Source organism: Salvia splendens, chromosome 8 (assembly GCF_004379255.2).
Source record: "Salvia splendens isolate huo1 chromosome 8, SspV2, whole genome shotgun sequence".
Taxonomy (NCBI): Eukaryota; Viridiplantae; Streptophyta; class Magnoliopsida; order Lamiales; family Lamiaceae; genus Salvia; species Salvia splendens.
The window spans coordinates 28,736,592-28,751,627 of record NC_056039.1 but is presented as its reverse complement, the minus strand read 5'-3'; the positions used below and the strand labels follow the sequence as shown (position 1 = coordinate 28,751,627).

The following is a 15,036-nucleotide window of genomic DNA, read 5'->3' as shown; positions in this document are numbered from 1 at the left end:
GGTAAATAAACTAGTGTAGAGCTTGAGAAGATGGCGAGACCGCCGCCTCTAATGCGGTCCCCGCATGGCCGTCCCGACAAAATCAGAGGCCCTGTGCAAAAATCTAAAATGAGGCCTACCACTATAGAAAAAAAGACAATACATTTTAAAGCTATATGATAATTAAAGAAAAAAAGACAATACATTTTAAAGCTATATGATAATTAAAGAAAAAAAGACAATGCATTTTAAAGAAATATACTATAGAAAAAAAGATAAATTGATGCGTTTGCGTTGCTCTCAATCGCAATGGCCGACGATGGCAGGCGCTGCAGAAGCGATCAACGATGGCTCTGGTGAGCTGGTCCCTGTTGCGGCGTTTGTCGATGAGGAACACCGAACACGAGCAGGCCGCTCCCAGGTCTACGATCGGGAAAAGAAACCGATCAGAATTGGAGTCACGGTGCTAGAAAAAGGCCTGGGCGTTGCTATACAAGAGAAATAGCTTTGTTGGGCTAAAAAAATAGGAATACATGTATATGGGCCGAAATATTTCAGAGGCCCCTGAAAATTGGCGTGCGAAGGGACGGGCCTGCGTCCCCGTCGTAAAGTCCCGCCCAACAGTTGTTTTGCACGTCGCGCCGGGAGAAAATGAAAATGAAAATGAAAATGAAAATATGGAGTGAGACAATTAAAAAAGTGGATTAGAGTATGGACACGTGTTCGACTCCATTTTCGGCCTACGTTAGCAACCCATAACCTTTCACTCTCGCGTCGTCACTGTCTCTCCTCTCCTCTCCTCTCACTCCAGACAACATCGTTTCACCCCTCACTTGTTGGAAATGGTTCTTAAGTCATTCATTGAAGTCCACCCGGACTCGCACTTCCCGATTCAGAACCTTCCCTACGGCGTCTTCAAGCGCGAACCGGCTTCCGATCCCAGACCGGCTGTTGCCATAGGAGAATATGTGCTCGATCTCTCCGTCCTTGCGTCGGCCGGTCTCTTCCACGGCTCGCTTCTCAGAAACTCCGATTGCTTCAATCAGGTCTCTTTTGCTCCCCACTTTTTGTTTTAGCTTTCAATTCGAACCTCGGAGGTTGCGAAACATGCTAATTTTGTGCATTTTGAGTTGACCTTCTGTGCTGTGGCAACCACACGTTTTCTCTATACCCGAATTTTGTGTATTGGCGCCTAATCACGCAGCCGGTGTGAGGGGTAGCAATTGCATCATCAAAGAAGCTACTAGAGCATAAGGGAATCTAGTTAAATTAAGAAACACATTTACACAAATAACTCTCGAATTTAACTATAATGAAGCCCAGCGCCTTTCTGGTTTGAATTCATCTTTTGACATAATTCTTGGTGGTGTAGCTAGACGCCGGAGAAGGATTAAGCCAATGGCCTAATATTTTATAATAATTCCTAAACAATATTAGTATCAAATTCTCTCTTTATGACAGATGAAATTGTTTCTCAATAAATTGCCTCTGAAGTTTGTAAAATAATTTTTACTACTACTCTATTATGGAAAACAATATGAAATTTTTTGATCAATGTTGTTCATCGCATTTTTTACAGTCTAATCTCAACAAATTCTTGGAATTGGGGCGTCCTGCGTGGACGGAAGCTCGTACAACATTGCAAAAGCTATTGTCAGGTTGGCTGCTCAAATTGATACTAGGCATCCTATAATCTATTTCTGTTTTCATGAACATTAGAGTAAACCTACAGCATCTGCTTACATGATCATGCTTATAATTATTTTTATATGTGTTTTGTGAGATCAATAAAATTCTCATTATTCATACTCTCCTTGTAGTCACAAGTTCCTTATGTGCTTGCAGCTGAAGAGTCAATATTGCGTGATAATGCTAGTTTGAGGGAGAAAGCACTTGTGCCTATGGTACTTGTCTATACAGTTTTGGATTTGCATGATCCATCCAAATGTTATATATTGGCATTTGACATTTGATCCTTGTTGATGCGACAGAACCAGGTCCAAATGCTTCTTCCCATTACAATAGGGGATTACTCGGACTTCTTTGCATCTAAACATCACGCATATAACTGCGGAGTTATGTTTCGAGGGCCAGAAAATGCAATCAACCCTAACTGGTATGCAATTTATAATTTCGTAAAGATGAATAATCTCTTGTTTTTATGATCCTCTAATGGCTTCATATTTTTCAGGTTTCACATCCCTATTGCTTATCATGGACGTGCATCCTCTATTGTCATCTCTGGCACTGATATAATAAGACCAAGGTTGCAAAAAGAGAAATCATTACCATATTTTCAAAAGCTCAATTGAGTCTCTTTATGTAGGTTGGGAAAGCTGAATCTTAATTGTTCAGTATAATTATGCCTCAGGGGAATGTAATGTACTTAAAGTTATATTGACTAATAACGTTTGATATCTGAAACTCATAAATTTCCAATGGATATTGTTCTACTAAAATAATAGTTCTATCTATAAGAGCCTCCATAGTCTTGCAGGACTATAATGTTAAATTTTTATTTAGTGGTTGCAGTTAGGTATAAGGGCATTAAAACATCCATTAGAAAGGGAAAATTGTCTGATACGTTCTTGTAGTCCCTATTAGTAAATTAGATACTTGGAAACCATGTTGACTTAAGTCCTTTCTGTGATCCAGAGGGCAGGGCCATCCAGCTGGAAATTCTCTTCCGTATTTTGGACCTTCTCGCAAGTTGGATTTTGAACTGGAAATGGTAAGGTATTTGACACTGATAGGCTAGCTTATTAAAATAGCATCTGTGTTTTAGAATGTTATCAGCTAGATATAATTACCATATCTCAAGAGTTCTTGTTCGAGATGTGTTTAGGCTACTGTAGTTGGTCCTGGAAATGAGTTGGGGAAACCTGTTGATGTCAATGAAGCTGCAAACCATATATTCGGACTTGTCTTGATGAACGACTGGAGTGGTATGGACAGAGATTTCTATAATATTAATTCATGCAGAAATATGTGACTCACTTATGATGCTGCTTTTGACAGCTAGAGACATTCAGGCATGGGAGTATGTGCCTCTTGGTCCTTTTCTGGGAAAAAGTTTCGGTAATAAACCATTCTCATTGCCATGGTGAATTATAACTATAATGTTGTCAAAAATTTACTTGCCAATAATTGTAGATAATCTCTTTATTCTTTCAATATCATCAATATTCTGAGGGAACTTCCAGTCAGCGATAGCTTACTTTTTTATATGTGGATCCTCTGCAGCCACAACTCTATCCCCGTGGATTGTGACCTTAGATGCTCTGGAACAGTTTGCTTTAGATGCTCCACAGCAGGTACATATAATTTCTGATTTTAACAGCAATATGGTTGCCTGGTCTTTTCATGCATATAATTATTTGCACATGTCTTAATTGCAGAATCCCACTCCCTTGCCATATCTTGCTGAGAAGAAATCCCAAAACTATGATATCTCCTTGCAGGTTTTTGTCTGTCCTTCACACACACACATGCCGATGAGCATCAATGATAAACTCTTGTAACCCCTATCTTCTCATGTTTATGAAACCCTTTATATTTGCTTATAAAAGGAAATTTGGCCTTGCCGCTGCCAGGTCTCCATTGTACCAGCTGGACAGAAAGATGCACATGTCCTTACCCGAAGCAACTTCAGACACCTGTATGAAGTTATCAGCCTTATCTTATAGTTTTTGACGATCTCTTTGACTTGATCATCTGGAGTTTTTGTGAATCCAAATCTGTTCTGGTGGTGCAGATATTGGACGATAACTCAGCAACTTGCCCATCAGACTATCAACGGTTGCAACTTAAGGCCTGGCGACCTCCTTGGAACCGGAACTATAAGTGGACCTGTAAGATATTATCATTACTGGCCATGAAAGCACTTAAGCTACTTGTTTCTTTGTTGGCTAATTATCACTTTTGTTCTACTTGTATGCTACTGTCTTTATTCATATGCAGGAACCTGATTCTTATGGGTGCTTACTAGAGTTATCCTGGAATGGACAAAAACCATTATCTTTCGGTGGAACCAGTCGTACTTTTCTGGAAGACGGAGATGAAGTCATTTTCACTGGCTACTGCAAGGTGAAGTTTCTTTAAATATTTACTTTTTCTCTGCTTCGTGGCTTTATAGCCCTTCCCAACAGGAGTGTCTGATTCGATTGCAGGGTGATGGTTATAATGTTGGCTTTGGAACATGCTCCGGGAAGATTCTTCCTTCGCTACCTTAAGAACTGCTTCAGTTTTCGGCTGTCTCTGCTTCAGATTGTACTTGATTGTTCTGTGAAACTGTATCAGTAGTGAATATGGAACGGGCAAATAATTGGATATTCCCCAGTCAGTTCTATTCATTGTTTTTGGCTTCATTGCTTTATGCCTTTATCAAATCTGACTTTTCAAAAAATGAGTAGGCGGCTTTTCATCAATACTGGGTTCACTCGTTAGTGAATCCTGTCTGTACTGTTTAAACGAAGCAAAATTCATATTTTTTCAAACTTCCAAGTTTTTTAGGATGACGTCTTTGTATTGCTCTTTCATTTGCAATTTTTGCGCTATTTTTCATATGCATGCATTCATTAAAACCCGTTCCTTCATTAATATTTGGCCACTGGATTATTATTAGTAACAGAATATTATATGTAGCGAGATAAAGCCAGACATTGGTCCCCCAATTAACGGGCAGTAGTGAATAGCCGAAGCCGTAATAGGCGCCAAGATAAACTTTTTTAGAAACGTCTACATTCCGCAACCTCACTCTCTTTTCTCGCTTTCCCTTCTCCTCAAAATGAAGTCCTCCTCCCGCAGCCACCGTTTCTTTTCTTCCACCGCCACCGCCACCACAACTGTTGTTTATAGTAATAAGAATGACAGCTCTGAGCCTGGCTCCAAAACTACCGGAATCCCTATCGCCCCCTCCCAGCCCACTTCGCAACCTATCCCGATTACTGTTCACCTCCCTCCTCATCCCCAATCCTCCGCCGCTGTTAAGATACAGGCGGCCTTCAGATCTCACGTGGTCCGCGCTCTCGTCAGGAAGATCTCCGCCGTCAATTCGGAAGCCAATCACTGGCAGAAACTCATCCAACGCCAGGCATGATCTCCGATTTTCAATTCTTCCGATCGCAATTATTTATGCTGAATCACTACAAATTCTCGATCGTGTTGTGTAATCACCACTCATAAAAATATGCTAAATCGCTCGAGCTCATCTCCTTTTCAAATTTCAATTCGTTGAGTGATCAATTTAGCCTGTTTTTCTTTGCTATGGATTTACTGTAGACGATATTATTAATTTTTATAATTTGTTCGCATCCATCCAAATTTTGCCTAATTTAATTTTAATGCTTGGCACTTGAATGATTACTGCCAGTCGCTGATGCATGAAATCTCTGCTTTTATCTCGGTCAAATTTAGACCCCACAAACACTCTCAAGTCAAATTTTACCAGTCAGCACCGACATTTTTGCTCACCTTCTGACTCTCTGATTATCATTTGTGTTAAATATCAGTACTTATTAGATCACATCTCATGAATATATGAATCTGGCAGGAGACGGTTGATGCTGTGCGTAGCAGTGCACTGGAGAAGATGAAGATCAATGAGGCATTAATGAGACTGTTATTTAGGCTGGATGCAGTGCCTGGACTCGATCCTAATGTGAGAGAGCTGAGGAGGGATGTGAGTCGCAAGATTGTGGGGTTGCAGGAGATACTCGATGCGGTTTCAGATAGTCGAGTTGAGCAATGGGACGGACATTTGAGGGATTGGGATGATATTGTTGCAGGGCTTGAACAGGAGGCTTGCAAAGATGTAGGAGGTGGCCATGAAATGGAGAGGTTCTGTGCGGAGAATTTGGGCTTCCAGTGCCTTCAAAGATTTCTCCGCGACCAATAACCTTAATTAGGTACACTCGTATAGTATTATACATCTGAACTTAATGTGTATACATAAACTGAATAATGATACTTATAATATCCCTTGCTCTTATTTCCTTATTGTTGCTTCCCTCCCCATTTAACTCTCTCATTTACTGCAACACGTCTTGTTTGGATCTCTACATGGCTCATCGCCAAAGGAAAGAACCAGCCACAAATATGGGGAACGATTAAATGGATAGCAAACATACCTTGAGGCATCATCTGCTCACATTTAATCGTGTTTCATTTTATGTTACTCCATGTTATGGTCAGGGAGTGTAGTAATAAAGTGATGTAAGATTTAAATGCTATAGCATAAAGAGACTACATGTGCCAAGATACAGGTCTGGCAAAGTCACTTGGTTGTCAAGCTTGCATCTAATGGATTGCTGTTTATTTATTACTACCAGTATTTGTTTCCTTTTAGTTAGTCATGTTGTGTCGGTGAATTGTTAGTTTCGAATGGATATTCAGTTTTATTTTACTCCATTTAAATTGAACAATGATTTGATTCAATAGCTCTAATATGTGGGAGTTTTATTCCAAAAAGTAAACGGTTGTGGTAGTTCAGGGAAAACGTCGCCGTTTCATGGCAGAACAACCCAGGTGTTCCCACCAAAGTAGATAATCTAACTAAATACTCATACAGAGGCATGTACAAAAGTTCCGAACTGCCGGTTCCGGTTCATGAACCGGCGGTTCACGGTTCATCATATGCATGAACCGGAACCGGCCTGCCAAGGGTCCCGGCGATTCCGGTTAAAAAAACCGCCGGTTCACGAGGCGGTTAAAAACCGCCGGTTTTTGGCCTGAACCGTCGGTTCCGGGCCGGTTCGGCAGTTCAACCGAAATTTAAAAAAAAAATTATTTATAAAAATTAATTTTTATATTTAAAAATAATTTTTACAAATAAATTAATACAAGAAATTCATAATAGTCCATATATATTTGATGGGCTTGTGAATTTATGAAACCATTTTTGGAAAATAAATGAATACAAGAATTATTTATGCATTAGACCAAATAATTTTCCAACAATCATACCCGAGGTCGAGGTCAATCCATTTGCCAGTAGCTTGTGTTCCTTCTCTTTCGCTTTTGCTTGATCAATGTGCCAGCTTGTCAAGATTGCTCAATTTAAAAACCACTGTTGGATTCACTCAGTCACTCATTTCTCATCAGAGATGTTAGGACTTGTTCACTCGGTGTTGCATAAATTTAATACTTTGAATCGGACTGCACAAGATAGTTACTTAAGGCCTTTGTTTTGGGTTGTAACGAGGCTCAAAGGTAGTAACATATTAGGGTAGGGTCCTAGGGGTTCTAAGTTTAAAATAAAATTTGTAAAGAAAAATAACATGAGTCAAAAAGCCAAAGATTTGACTAAAGTCGCTGGATCAGATTTGGGGTATTTATTTCTTCCTCTGCTTGATGCTCCTTCTTGGTCAAATTTTGACCTTTAGCCTTATAACTTCCGGCTTATTTCCTGACTTTTGATTTTCTGGGTCAGGTTACAACTATTTCCTCCCCTCTTTTTCTCAAACCCTTTTCTTCATTTCTTTTTATATGATCAACCCGATTGTCTAACTTGATCAACCCGGCTGCCCTTCATTTCGACCATTCTATCGCCATCCCCTTTTGTTTCCCTTGACAAAATTCATCTCTTTGACCCTCTTTTCTCATGTGATATGAAACTTTGAATTTGGTTTTAAGGTTTCAAGGAATGGGTAAGAGTGTATGGGCTCAACGTGGTTAACTAAGGGGTGCCTTGATTAGTGAGGCGGGTTTGTGGAACGAAGGAAGAAAATGGCTCAAAAGGCTAAGTCCTAATGCCTTTAATCCTTACTACTTGTGCAATTGTCATCTCAATATTAAAAGTCAGCCTCTCGTAAAGTTTCCTTTTGTAAAAATAGTAGAAAGTGTTCTACTTTTGGCTTATAACTCACATATAGAGAGGCTTCACAGTTGGTTTAGAAATTGAGCGTTTCCATCATACTTGCGTCGTTCAAATTGATCAAGTTTTTGCAATCAAGTTTTTACACGTGAGCATACTGAATCATTTTTCTAACTCTTCCAAAAAGTAATCAAGTCTTCCAATTATCCAACTTCATGCATATTGCCTATTTTATTACTAACTGGAATTTGTTAATTTTGTTAAAATTTTTAGCATGTATGATTCTACTGTAACTAACCCGTCCCCCCTCCCCACTGCATATGAACTCGTCCTCGAGGGACTGGATGCAGTGGAAAAAAGGGTTAGGCAGAGGCAACGGCACAACATCAATCAATGGAAACTTCTCACACTTAGACCAGATATTGGGCTAAGTGTGAGGCAGTGCCAGCGATCAACACATGCTAACAAATATAGAAAAATATAATACATAGGCAAAACAGACAACAATTTTCATAAACTTCTCACACTTAGTCCATACACAGGACTAAGTGTGATAATGGAGTCAAAACACAGTTTACACAAAGAAACAGAGTTAAGGGTGATACTACTGCCTTCTAGATGGTTGAATCACGGGATGTTGCACGCCTTCCTAATAGCCTCCATTTCACAGGCCTTCCTTATTGCCTTCATGGCGTTTGTGCTCATCGGAGCTCCTTCTTCTTGGTATTTTTATTCTTTTTCTCCTTCTGGGAGAAGCATGTTGGCAGCGTTAGTAAGCCACATACCTTGGTTGGTATGGTGGCCCTTCTTGGGAGGAGGAAGGATACTTTCTTCCTTCTTCCGCTCGCTCTCTTCCTCTGCTCTCTTCTGTCTGCCCTCCACAGTCTTGCTTGCTTCTACGGCTGCCTTGGTCCCTTGGTGCGCTTGTCTCTTCTCATCCGCTTGCTACCTTGAACCCTCAGCTTCAAGAAGCAGTTGGTCCTTCGTTCGGTGGCGCGTTCTTTTGATGGAGTCATCCTCCTCTGCGGGTGGTGGCGAAGCGGGGTCCTTAGACCGAGAAATTCCTAGGCGAGCTTTGAGGGCGGTGTAAACCTCCACGGGGTCAGCGACGGTGGGAAATTTTCTGAGTACGGAGTCCATACGCCTGATGTCAACCGGGTCCACATATTGGAGTGGGCCGATGAATCTATGAGGCAATAATGAGGTTCTGGTGGTTGGTGGGCTGGGTGGTGACAAGGATCTCTGATTATCACTGTTGATACCGGCTCCTGAAGAAAATGAGGAAGTATTGAAAGTCTCGAGTTGATTGCCCTGCATTACTTTCTGATTATGATTTCGGGTGATTTGAACTTGGAGAGAATTAGATGAGGATAGCACAAAGGTTCTGAAGTTAGTTGATGGAAAGTGAGATCCGAAAAACCCTTTTTATACTGCAACCCCGACTGTTGAGATTCTTGCCAGTTTGAGATCTCTCTGCCTGTTCAGACTTGTGCGACTCTTCACGTGCAGGCGCACCTTTTAAGAGTGCCAGGTGACAAAGCTTCTCCGATACGCTTCCTCCTTCTCTCCAAGACGTCTCTTCATTGTGACAGTTGGCGCCGCCTAACACCTCTCTAATTACTGCACACGTCTTATCATCACCTGCCTTTGTCAACTCAGTCACTGTACTACCGATCAAATTCGATTTGCACTGATCACGTGGACCATTAAATCCAGATGACGACTCACATAGTTCCACTTGATCAGTTTCTTTCCTCCACTTCCGACCTTTAATTTTCTAAGAAATAAAAATAACACATTAAAAACTATTTACACTAATAAGGATTTGACCGGGTTCCCATGGGATGATACTTGATTAGTTTAATAGATTTGGAATTTGTTACTTGTTCAAGCAGACTTCCCTTGAGTACCCGATCACTCCTTCTACCTGTTCATTAGTGCGAGCTAGGCATTAGTAGTGGAATGTCGCCCACTACAAACGCCTCCATTCCGTCCCTTCCTGTCGACTCGCTTGCTACCAAGTAGTCGGCCATATCTGCAAACACTGCACTTTTCTGTGCGTGTTGTCCGCAGCTTCTCTGTTTGCTTTGATCAATTTTTCCTTCCTGGCAGATCCGCTGTTCTTCAGATTTTGACTTGATTAGATGCAGGTGCCATTCAGGGAAATCGGCTGGAATGGTTTCCCTGTTTCCTTCCCGCAGAATTCGGCGCAGGTGATTCGCCTCTCTGTCCTCACATCTTTTCTTATCTACTGCTTCCCATTCAAACTCCTGTATAAGGAATAACCACCTGTGCAAACACGGGTTTGATCCCCTTTTCGCCAAGAGGTACTTGACGGCCGCCTGGTTTGTATACACTATTACCCTGGAACCAAGTAGGTATCGTCCGAACTTTCCAAATGCAAAGACTAATGATAGCACTTCCTCTTCGGTCGCATCATAGTTCCTTTGTCCCCGATTCAATGTTTCTGACACACAGAGGGAAACGTAACCCCCCTTGGATTTTCTGATTTAATACTTACTGCCTTCACAACATGATTTCTAGCATCGCACACGTATTTTTGAAAAGTTTATCAATCGGTCCTTTAGGAACGCAGCCTTGCAGCCATCAGAGAACTCAAACTTCATGTTATTTGGAAAAAGCTTCGTCAGGGGCTGGGCTCTTTTTGCGAAAACCTTGATGAATCTTCTATGGATCCTGGCGCGTCCTAAAAAGGTTCTGACCTGCTCCTGATCGGTAGAGTATGGGAGTTTCATAGCCTGTGTGTGCATTGCTTCGATTGTTCGAGGGTTTGCCCAGTTCGAATTCCGCCCCTTGGGTGTCAGTTTCGGTTGACACTGGAAGAGTAACTCTTCCTCCCCCACCATGAACTCTTCCAATCTCAGGGCGGGGCTAATTCTGCATTGTCAATTAAAGTGGGGCGTCGCTCCCTTTTTTATCATGGGATGCATATACAGCTTCTGGTGAGTTTCTATCAAGGCATGAGTTTTCCACTTGACTACATCTTGATCCGGCCTCAGTTTTTTCTTCGATTTCCCTTCCTGTTCCTGCAGATTTAGGTTGACTGGTTTGTTATTGGCCTGGTTGGTAAGGTTCTTGAGAGTCATTGGCGATGCTGGTGCGGAGATTAGTTGCCTTGTAGGCGAGGGATCTTCCTTCAGCATTCCTTTCAATGGGGTTGCTTGGTCAGGTGGTTTCTCGACCCTTCTTAGTTGGGTAACCTCTTTCGACTCGGTTGGTTGTGACGGTTAACAAAATTTCATAATTGCCCTTCTAATGGCTTGATCGTCCATTTCTCCAGTCATCGTCGTATCAAACCATTCTGCTGCCTCTCTCTTGAGCTGTTCACCTTCAGTGGAACCAGAGGGTGGTTCTTTGAAGGATTTCTTTTCTGGATACTTTTGTTTCCGAGGGCTGATAGCCTCTACTGTTTGAATGCTCTCGCTGTCCTGTGGCTTTCTCACAGCTTTATCAACTTTGAATGTAAGATGTTCTCCATTAAAACTCAGTTTCATCGTCCCCTGGAGGACGTCGATGACTGTGCTGGCTGTGGATAAGAATGGCCTTCCCAAAAGGATGCCAACAGACTCTTCCGCTCCCGGCTTTGTCGTCTTTATGACGAAGAAGTCGGCGGGGTACATAAACTTATTTACTTTGACAAGTTCATCTTCTAGAATTCCCTCGGGGTAAATGCAAGATCCATTTGCCAGCTGTATCACCATATCGGTTTCGACTAGCTTTTCTTCACCCAGCTTTTCATACATAGAATATGGCATAACATTGATGGAAGCCCCTAGGTCGCACATTGCTTGCTCCATTAGGACTTCTCTAATGGAGATTGGAAGCGTAAATACCCTTGGGTCAGTCTTCTTTGGTGGAAGATCACTAGGTTGGATCACACCGGTCACTTTTTCTGCTTCGACCATCCTTCCCTTTTCAGTATCCTTCTTACGGGTGTAAGACTCTTTTTCTTTTGTGACTTGATCAAGGGTGCTAGACTCAAGGCTTTCGTTATGACTGGGTCTGGGCGCTGGGAAACTTGCAGCTGAGTTTTGAATAACCCCTTCCGATCTTAGAGCGATTGCATTGACATTCTCTCGCCCAGTGGTTGGCTGCACTGTAGCCGGAATCTTTCCTTCATTGCCTCTCAGCTCGCCTAGTGTCAGGGCGACCTGAGATAACTGCTTTGTAAGCATCTCGAGTGCAGCCCTCTGTTCCTTCTGGGTTTCTTGTATCTCTCGCATTGCATCATGGGGTCGATGCGGGATCATCAAATCTTCTGAACCTTCAATTTGCTGCCTGTTATACCTCTGATTAAATTGGCCTCCTCCATGGCCTTGCTGGTAGTAGCCGGAAGGTCCATACTGCTCCGGTTTGTTCTGGGGGAAATGATTTTGCTGGCTCCCTTGGAAGTACGGTGAGTTCCCTTGGGGTTGCTGATTTCCTCTTTGGTACTCTGGGACATAATTCACCATTTGATTGTTCGACTGCCTTCCCTGATTGCTAAACTGAGGGACTTGGTGCTGGTACTCCCAGTCTCCTCCCTGTTGTTGGCTTGACCAGTTAGGTTGTCATCCACTTGACCAGTTCCCTTGAGGTCCTTTTGATCATCCTGCCTGACCGCCCTGCAATTTGTTCCCTCTAGTGTTCGGCCTCTCCTGGATCCGACAGGCCAGTTGGGCTGCCCCTCGGTGAGTTGTAAGGGCTGCGTCGGGGGTGGTTGGCTTTGATTCTGATCAGTCCACCTAAAGTTTGGGTGGTCCTTCCACGGAGCATCTCTCTGCTTCCCTTGGATCCAGTTCTCATTCGCGTTCCAATGACCCACGACATTCACTTGGGCTTGCGGCTCCACCTTAGGGGAGAATTCACAGTAATAATAATGATGTTCTTCTGGTGGGGACGGTTGCGGCACATATTGTGTCTCCTTTGGTGCAGGTGGTGGTGGCGGTCTTGCTTTCTCTACTGCCTCCAACAGTTTCTTTTCCATTTGCTCAAATCGAGCCTCCAACTTTTCATCATTGCGCGCCTCTGTTGCGTGCACTGTTCCTCTTCTATACTGTCCTCGTGATGTCTCGTACGACCTCTTGGCTTCAATAAGCCGCTCCAGGATGTTTTTGGCTTGGCTGAATGAGGTTTTTGAGAATTCCCCTTGAGCTGCGAGGTTGAGCTCGTTCTTGCTATCCATAGTGAGTCCACTGTAGAAAACAGAGTAAATTTCCTTCTCCTTCATCTTGTGATTGGGGCATGCTTGAAGCAAACCTTGGAACCAGTCCCAGTACTGGCCAACGGGTTCATCGTACTCCTGTCTGGCTTCGGTAATCTCCCGTTTGAGGGCACTCGTCTTTGATGCTGGAAAGAAGCGGTCAAGGAATATCATGCGGAATTCGGCCCAGGTCCTGATGGATCCTTCTGGCAGTCTTGACAGTCAGACACCCGCATCACCCTTTAAAAAGAAGGGAATAGCTTTGAGCCTGTAATCTTCAGATGTGGATCCAGCCGGCACAGGTTGAATAGCACAGTATCGGCAGAACTCCTCCAGAAATGTGTACGGACACTCTTTTGAAAGACCGTAAAAGTGGGACAAAACTGCCAGTACTCTTGATTTGATCGCGATGGTCCGCATCCCAGGAGTAGCGGCAATGGCATGTGTGGGCTCCTTTTCATCATGAGCGTGCAGAGATCCGATACCGGAGTCGTCAGCGACAAGGGCCATCTCTGCTGGTGGTGGTTGTGTGTTCTGTTCAGCGGCTGCTGCGGCTTCTAATGCTGCTCTGTAACGAGTGGTGACAACGCCAGCTTCCTGGACTCTCCAATGAGCGTTAGTCTCTCTGTATAGAAATGGATGATTCCAGTGTTCACCACGTTGGTACCTTCTAATCAACAGTGAAAAAAAAAACAAAATGAGAAAACAAGGAAATAAGACTATATACACATGCGCACTACGTACAAACATAAAGTAACACCATGCTTCCCCGGCAACGGCATCATTTTGGAAGGACTTGGAAAGAGACGAAAACGCGATTAGAATGCGGATCAAGTTATATGGAATCATAACCGAACCGGTCGGATCAGTTAGCAAATATCGTTGCCACTTAATCAATGCAGTCTCGCTCTCGCTCTTTCTTCCTTACCAAAGTAATTTGTAAACTCCTAATTTTGCACAACTTTAACAGTAAAGCGGCAAGTTCGGGGTCGATCCCACAGAGAAGTTGGTGTGTTGAGTGTGTGAATAGTGAACAGGGGGGTTGGCTGCTGCCACGCTTTAACTTGGGAGTTTTTAACTACTGTTTTTACTTTAGGCAGAATTAAACTAGCTAACTTGATCAACGGAAATTTAACTACTGTGTCAAGTAAATTGCAAGTAACAGCGGAAAAGTAAATGCGAGGATGAAAACAAAATAACTTTGATTAAACTAAACTGAGAGCAATACATCGTGAATTTAAAACTAAACTAATACTTCGGAAAATAAGAAAGCAAGTAAAATCGAGAAGAATCTCGGCGGGTAATTTAGGAATACGCCGACAGAAATCAAGTATTCTGCAGCGCTTCTTTAATTCCCCCTTCTAACTACGCATTACTTTATCTAAGCTAAGCTATTCTAGAGAACTGGACTAAGCTAAACTAAGCTAAACTAGACGGAAAGTAAAGTATATATTACTTGTGATGACACACCCTCTATTTATAAGCTCGATTCGGCCTCCAGCTGGATAACGATCCTGACATGGAATATTCGCTCATGCTGAGAATGAGCGACTCATTGATTGCTGCGTGCCTTTCTTCTAGAATGACGACGCTTTTGAGAAACAGATTCATGACTCAGCTTCGTCCTTGCGTCTCATAAGCTAGCACATGTCCCCTTCTAGAACGTTGTCCTTGATAACAGAAAGGTGCGCCACATCCAGCTCATTTCCTCACGTGTTCTTCTTCTAGAATCTTCTAGAAGCCAGTGGTCCCCGCCTAACTGCTTGATCACTCCCCTTGATCAACTCCCCTGATTCTTAGCCTTTTATCGCCTTTTGTACTTGCTTGATCAGTTTGACCTTGCTGCCTTGGTCAAGTGGCATTCCTGCACATTTAACACTTGTTTTGCTCGATAAACCGATCAAGCAGCATACATTTTACCCTTAAACCGATGCATGAAATGAGCCTTATCAGATATACTTAATAATTCAATCATGTTTTAATAAATTGTATTTTGAGTTTTTATCAAGTGTCTTCTTGTCCGTAATAAAATAGGGTCGGA

The 15,036-nt window shown here is 42.6% G+C and overlaps 3 protein-coding genes across 4 annotated transcripts; 2 read left to right on the top strand and 1 right to left on the bottom strand.

The window, feature by feature from the left end:
- Positions 1 to 714: 714 nt before the first annotated feature.
- LOC121745171 (fumarylacetoacetase-like) lies at positions 715 to 4,346 on the top strand. Its single transcript, XM_042138974.1, has 14 exons — positions 715 to 1,025; positions 1,559 to 1,637; positions 1,825 to 1,883; positions 1,971 to 2,095; positions 2,171 to 2,245; positions 2,635 to 2,710; positions 2,825 to 2,924; positions 2,998 to 3,057; positions 3,223 to 3,293; positions 3,378 to 3,440; positions 3,573 to 3,637; positions 3,734 to 3,830; positions 3,940 to 4,065; positions 4,149 to 4,346. Exons 1-14 carry the CDS (start codon positions 822 to 824, stop codon positions 4,209 to 4,211), a joined length of 1,263 nt encoding a protein of 420 aa, XP_041994908.1. The 5' UTR covers positions 715 to 821; the 3' UTR covers positions 4,212 to 4,346.
- A 273-nt stretch (positions 4,347 to 4,619) lies between these two features.
- LOC121745172 (BAG family molecular chaperone regulator 5, mitochondrial-like) lies at positions 4,620 to 6,323 on the top strand. 2 transcript variants are annotated; one of them, XM_042138976.1, is made up of 3 exons: positions 4,620 to 5,071; positions 5,531 to 5,885; positions 6,057 to 6,323. In XM_042138976.1, exons 1-2 carry the CDS (start codon positions 4,766 to 4,768, stop codon positions 5,873 to 5,875), a joined length of 651 nt encoding a protein of 216 aa, XP_041994910.1. In that variant the 5' UTR covers positions 4,620 to 4,765; the 3' UTR covers positions 5,876 to 5,885; positions 6,057 to 6,323. The 2 variants fall into 2 exon arrangements, with proteins under 2 accessions (XP_041994910.1, XP_041994909.1); XM_042138975.1 differs by lacking the exon at positions 6,057 to 6,323 and having other exon boundaries at positions 5,531 to 5,976.
- Positions 6,324 to 11,040: 4,717 nt separating this feature from the next.
- Positions 11,041 to 13,169, bottom strand: LOC121746032. The gene is made up of 2 exons (XM_042139968.1): positions 12,834 to 13,169; positions 11,041 to 12,336 (listed from the first exon to the last, which is right to left on the bottom strand). Exons 1-2 carry the CDS (start codon positions 13,167 to 13,169, stop codon positions 11,041 to 11,043), a joined length of 1,632 nt encoding a protein of 543 aa, XP_041995902.1.
- Between the last annotated feature and the right edge of the window lie 1,867 nt (positions 13,170 to 15,036).

Coding starts and splice junctions, on each gene's coding strand:
- LOC121745171 (XM_042138974.1), top strand. CDS start 822: ATGGTTCTTAAGTCATTCATTGAAGTCCACCCGGACTCGCACTTCCCG. Junction 2,711..2,824: donor TGGATTTTGAACTGGAAATG/GTAAGGTATTTG, acceptor AGATGTGTTTAG/GCTACTGTAGTTGGTCCTGG. Junction 2,925..2,997: donor CTTGATGAACGACTGGAGTG/GTATGGACAGAG, acceptor TGCTTTTGACAG/CTAGAGACATTCAGGCATGG.
- LOC121745172 (XM_042138976.1), top strand. CDS start 4,766: ATGAAGTCCTCCTCCCGCAGCCACCGTTTCTTTTCTTCCACCGCCACC. Junction 5,072..5,530: donor AGAAACTCATCCAACGCCAG/GCATGATCTCCG, acceptor TGAATCTGGCAG/GAGACGGTTGATGCTGTGCG.
- LOC121746032 (XM_042139968.1), bottom strand. CDS start 13,169: ATGATATTCCTTGACCGCTTCTTTCCAGCATCAAAGACGAGTGCCCTC. Junction 12,337..12,833: donor GACAGTATAGAAGAGGAACA/GTGCACGCAACA, acceptor AGCCAACAACAG/GGAGGAGACTGGGAGTACCA.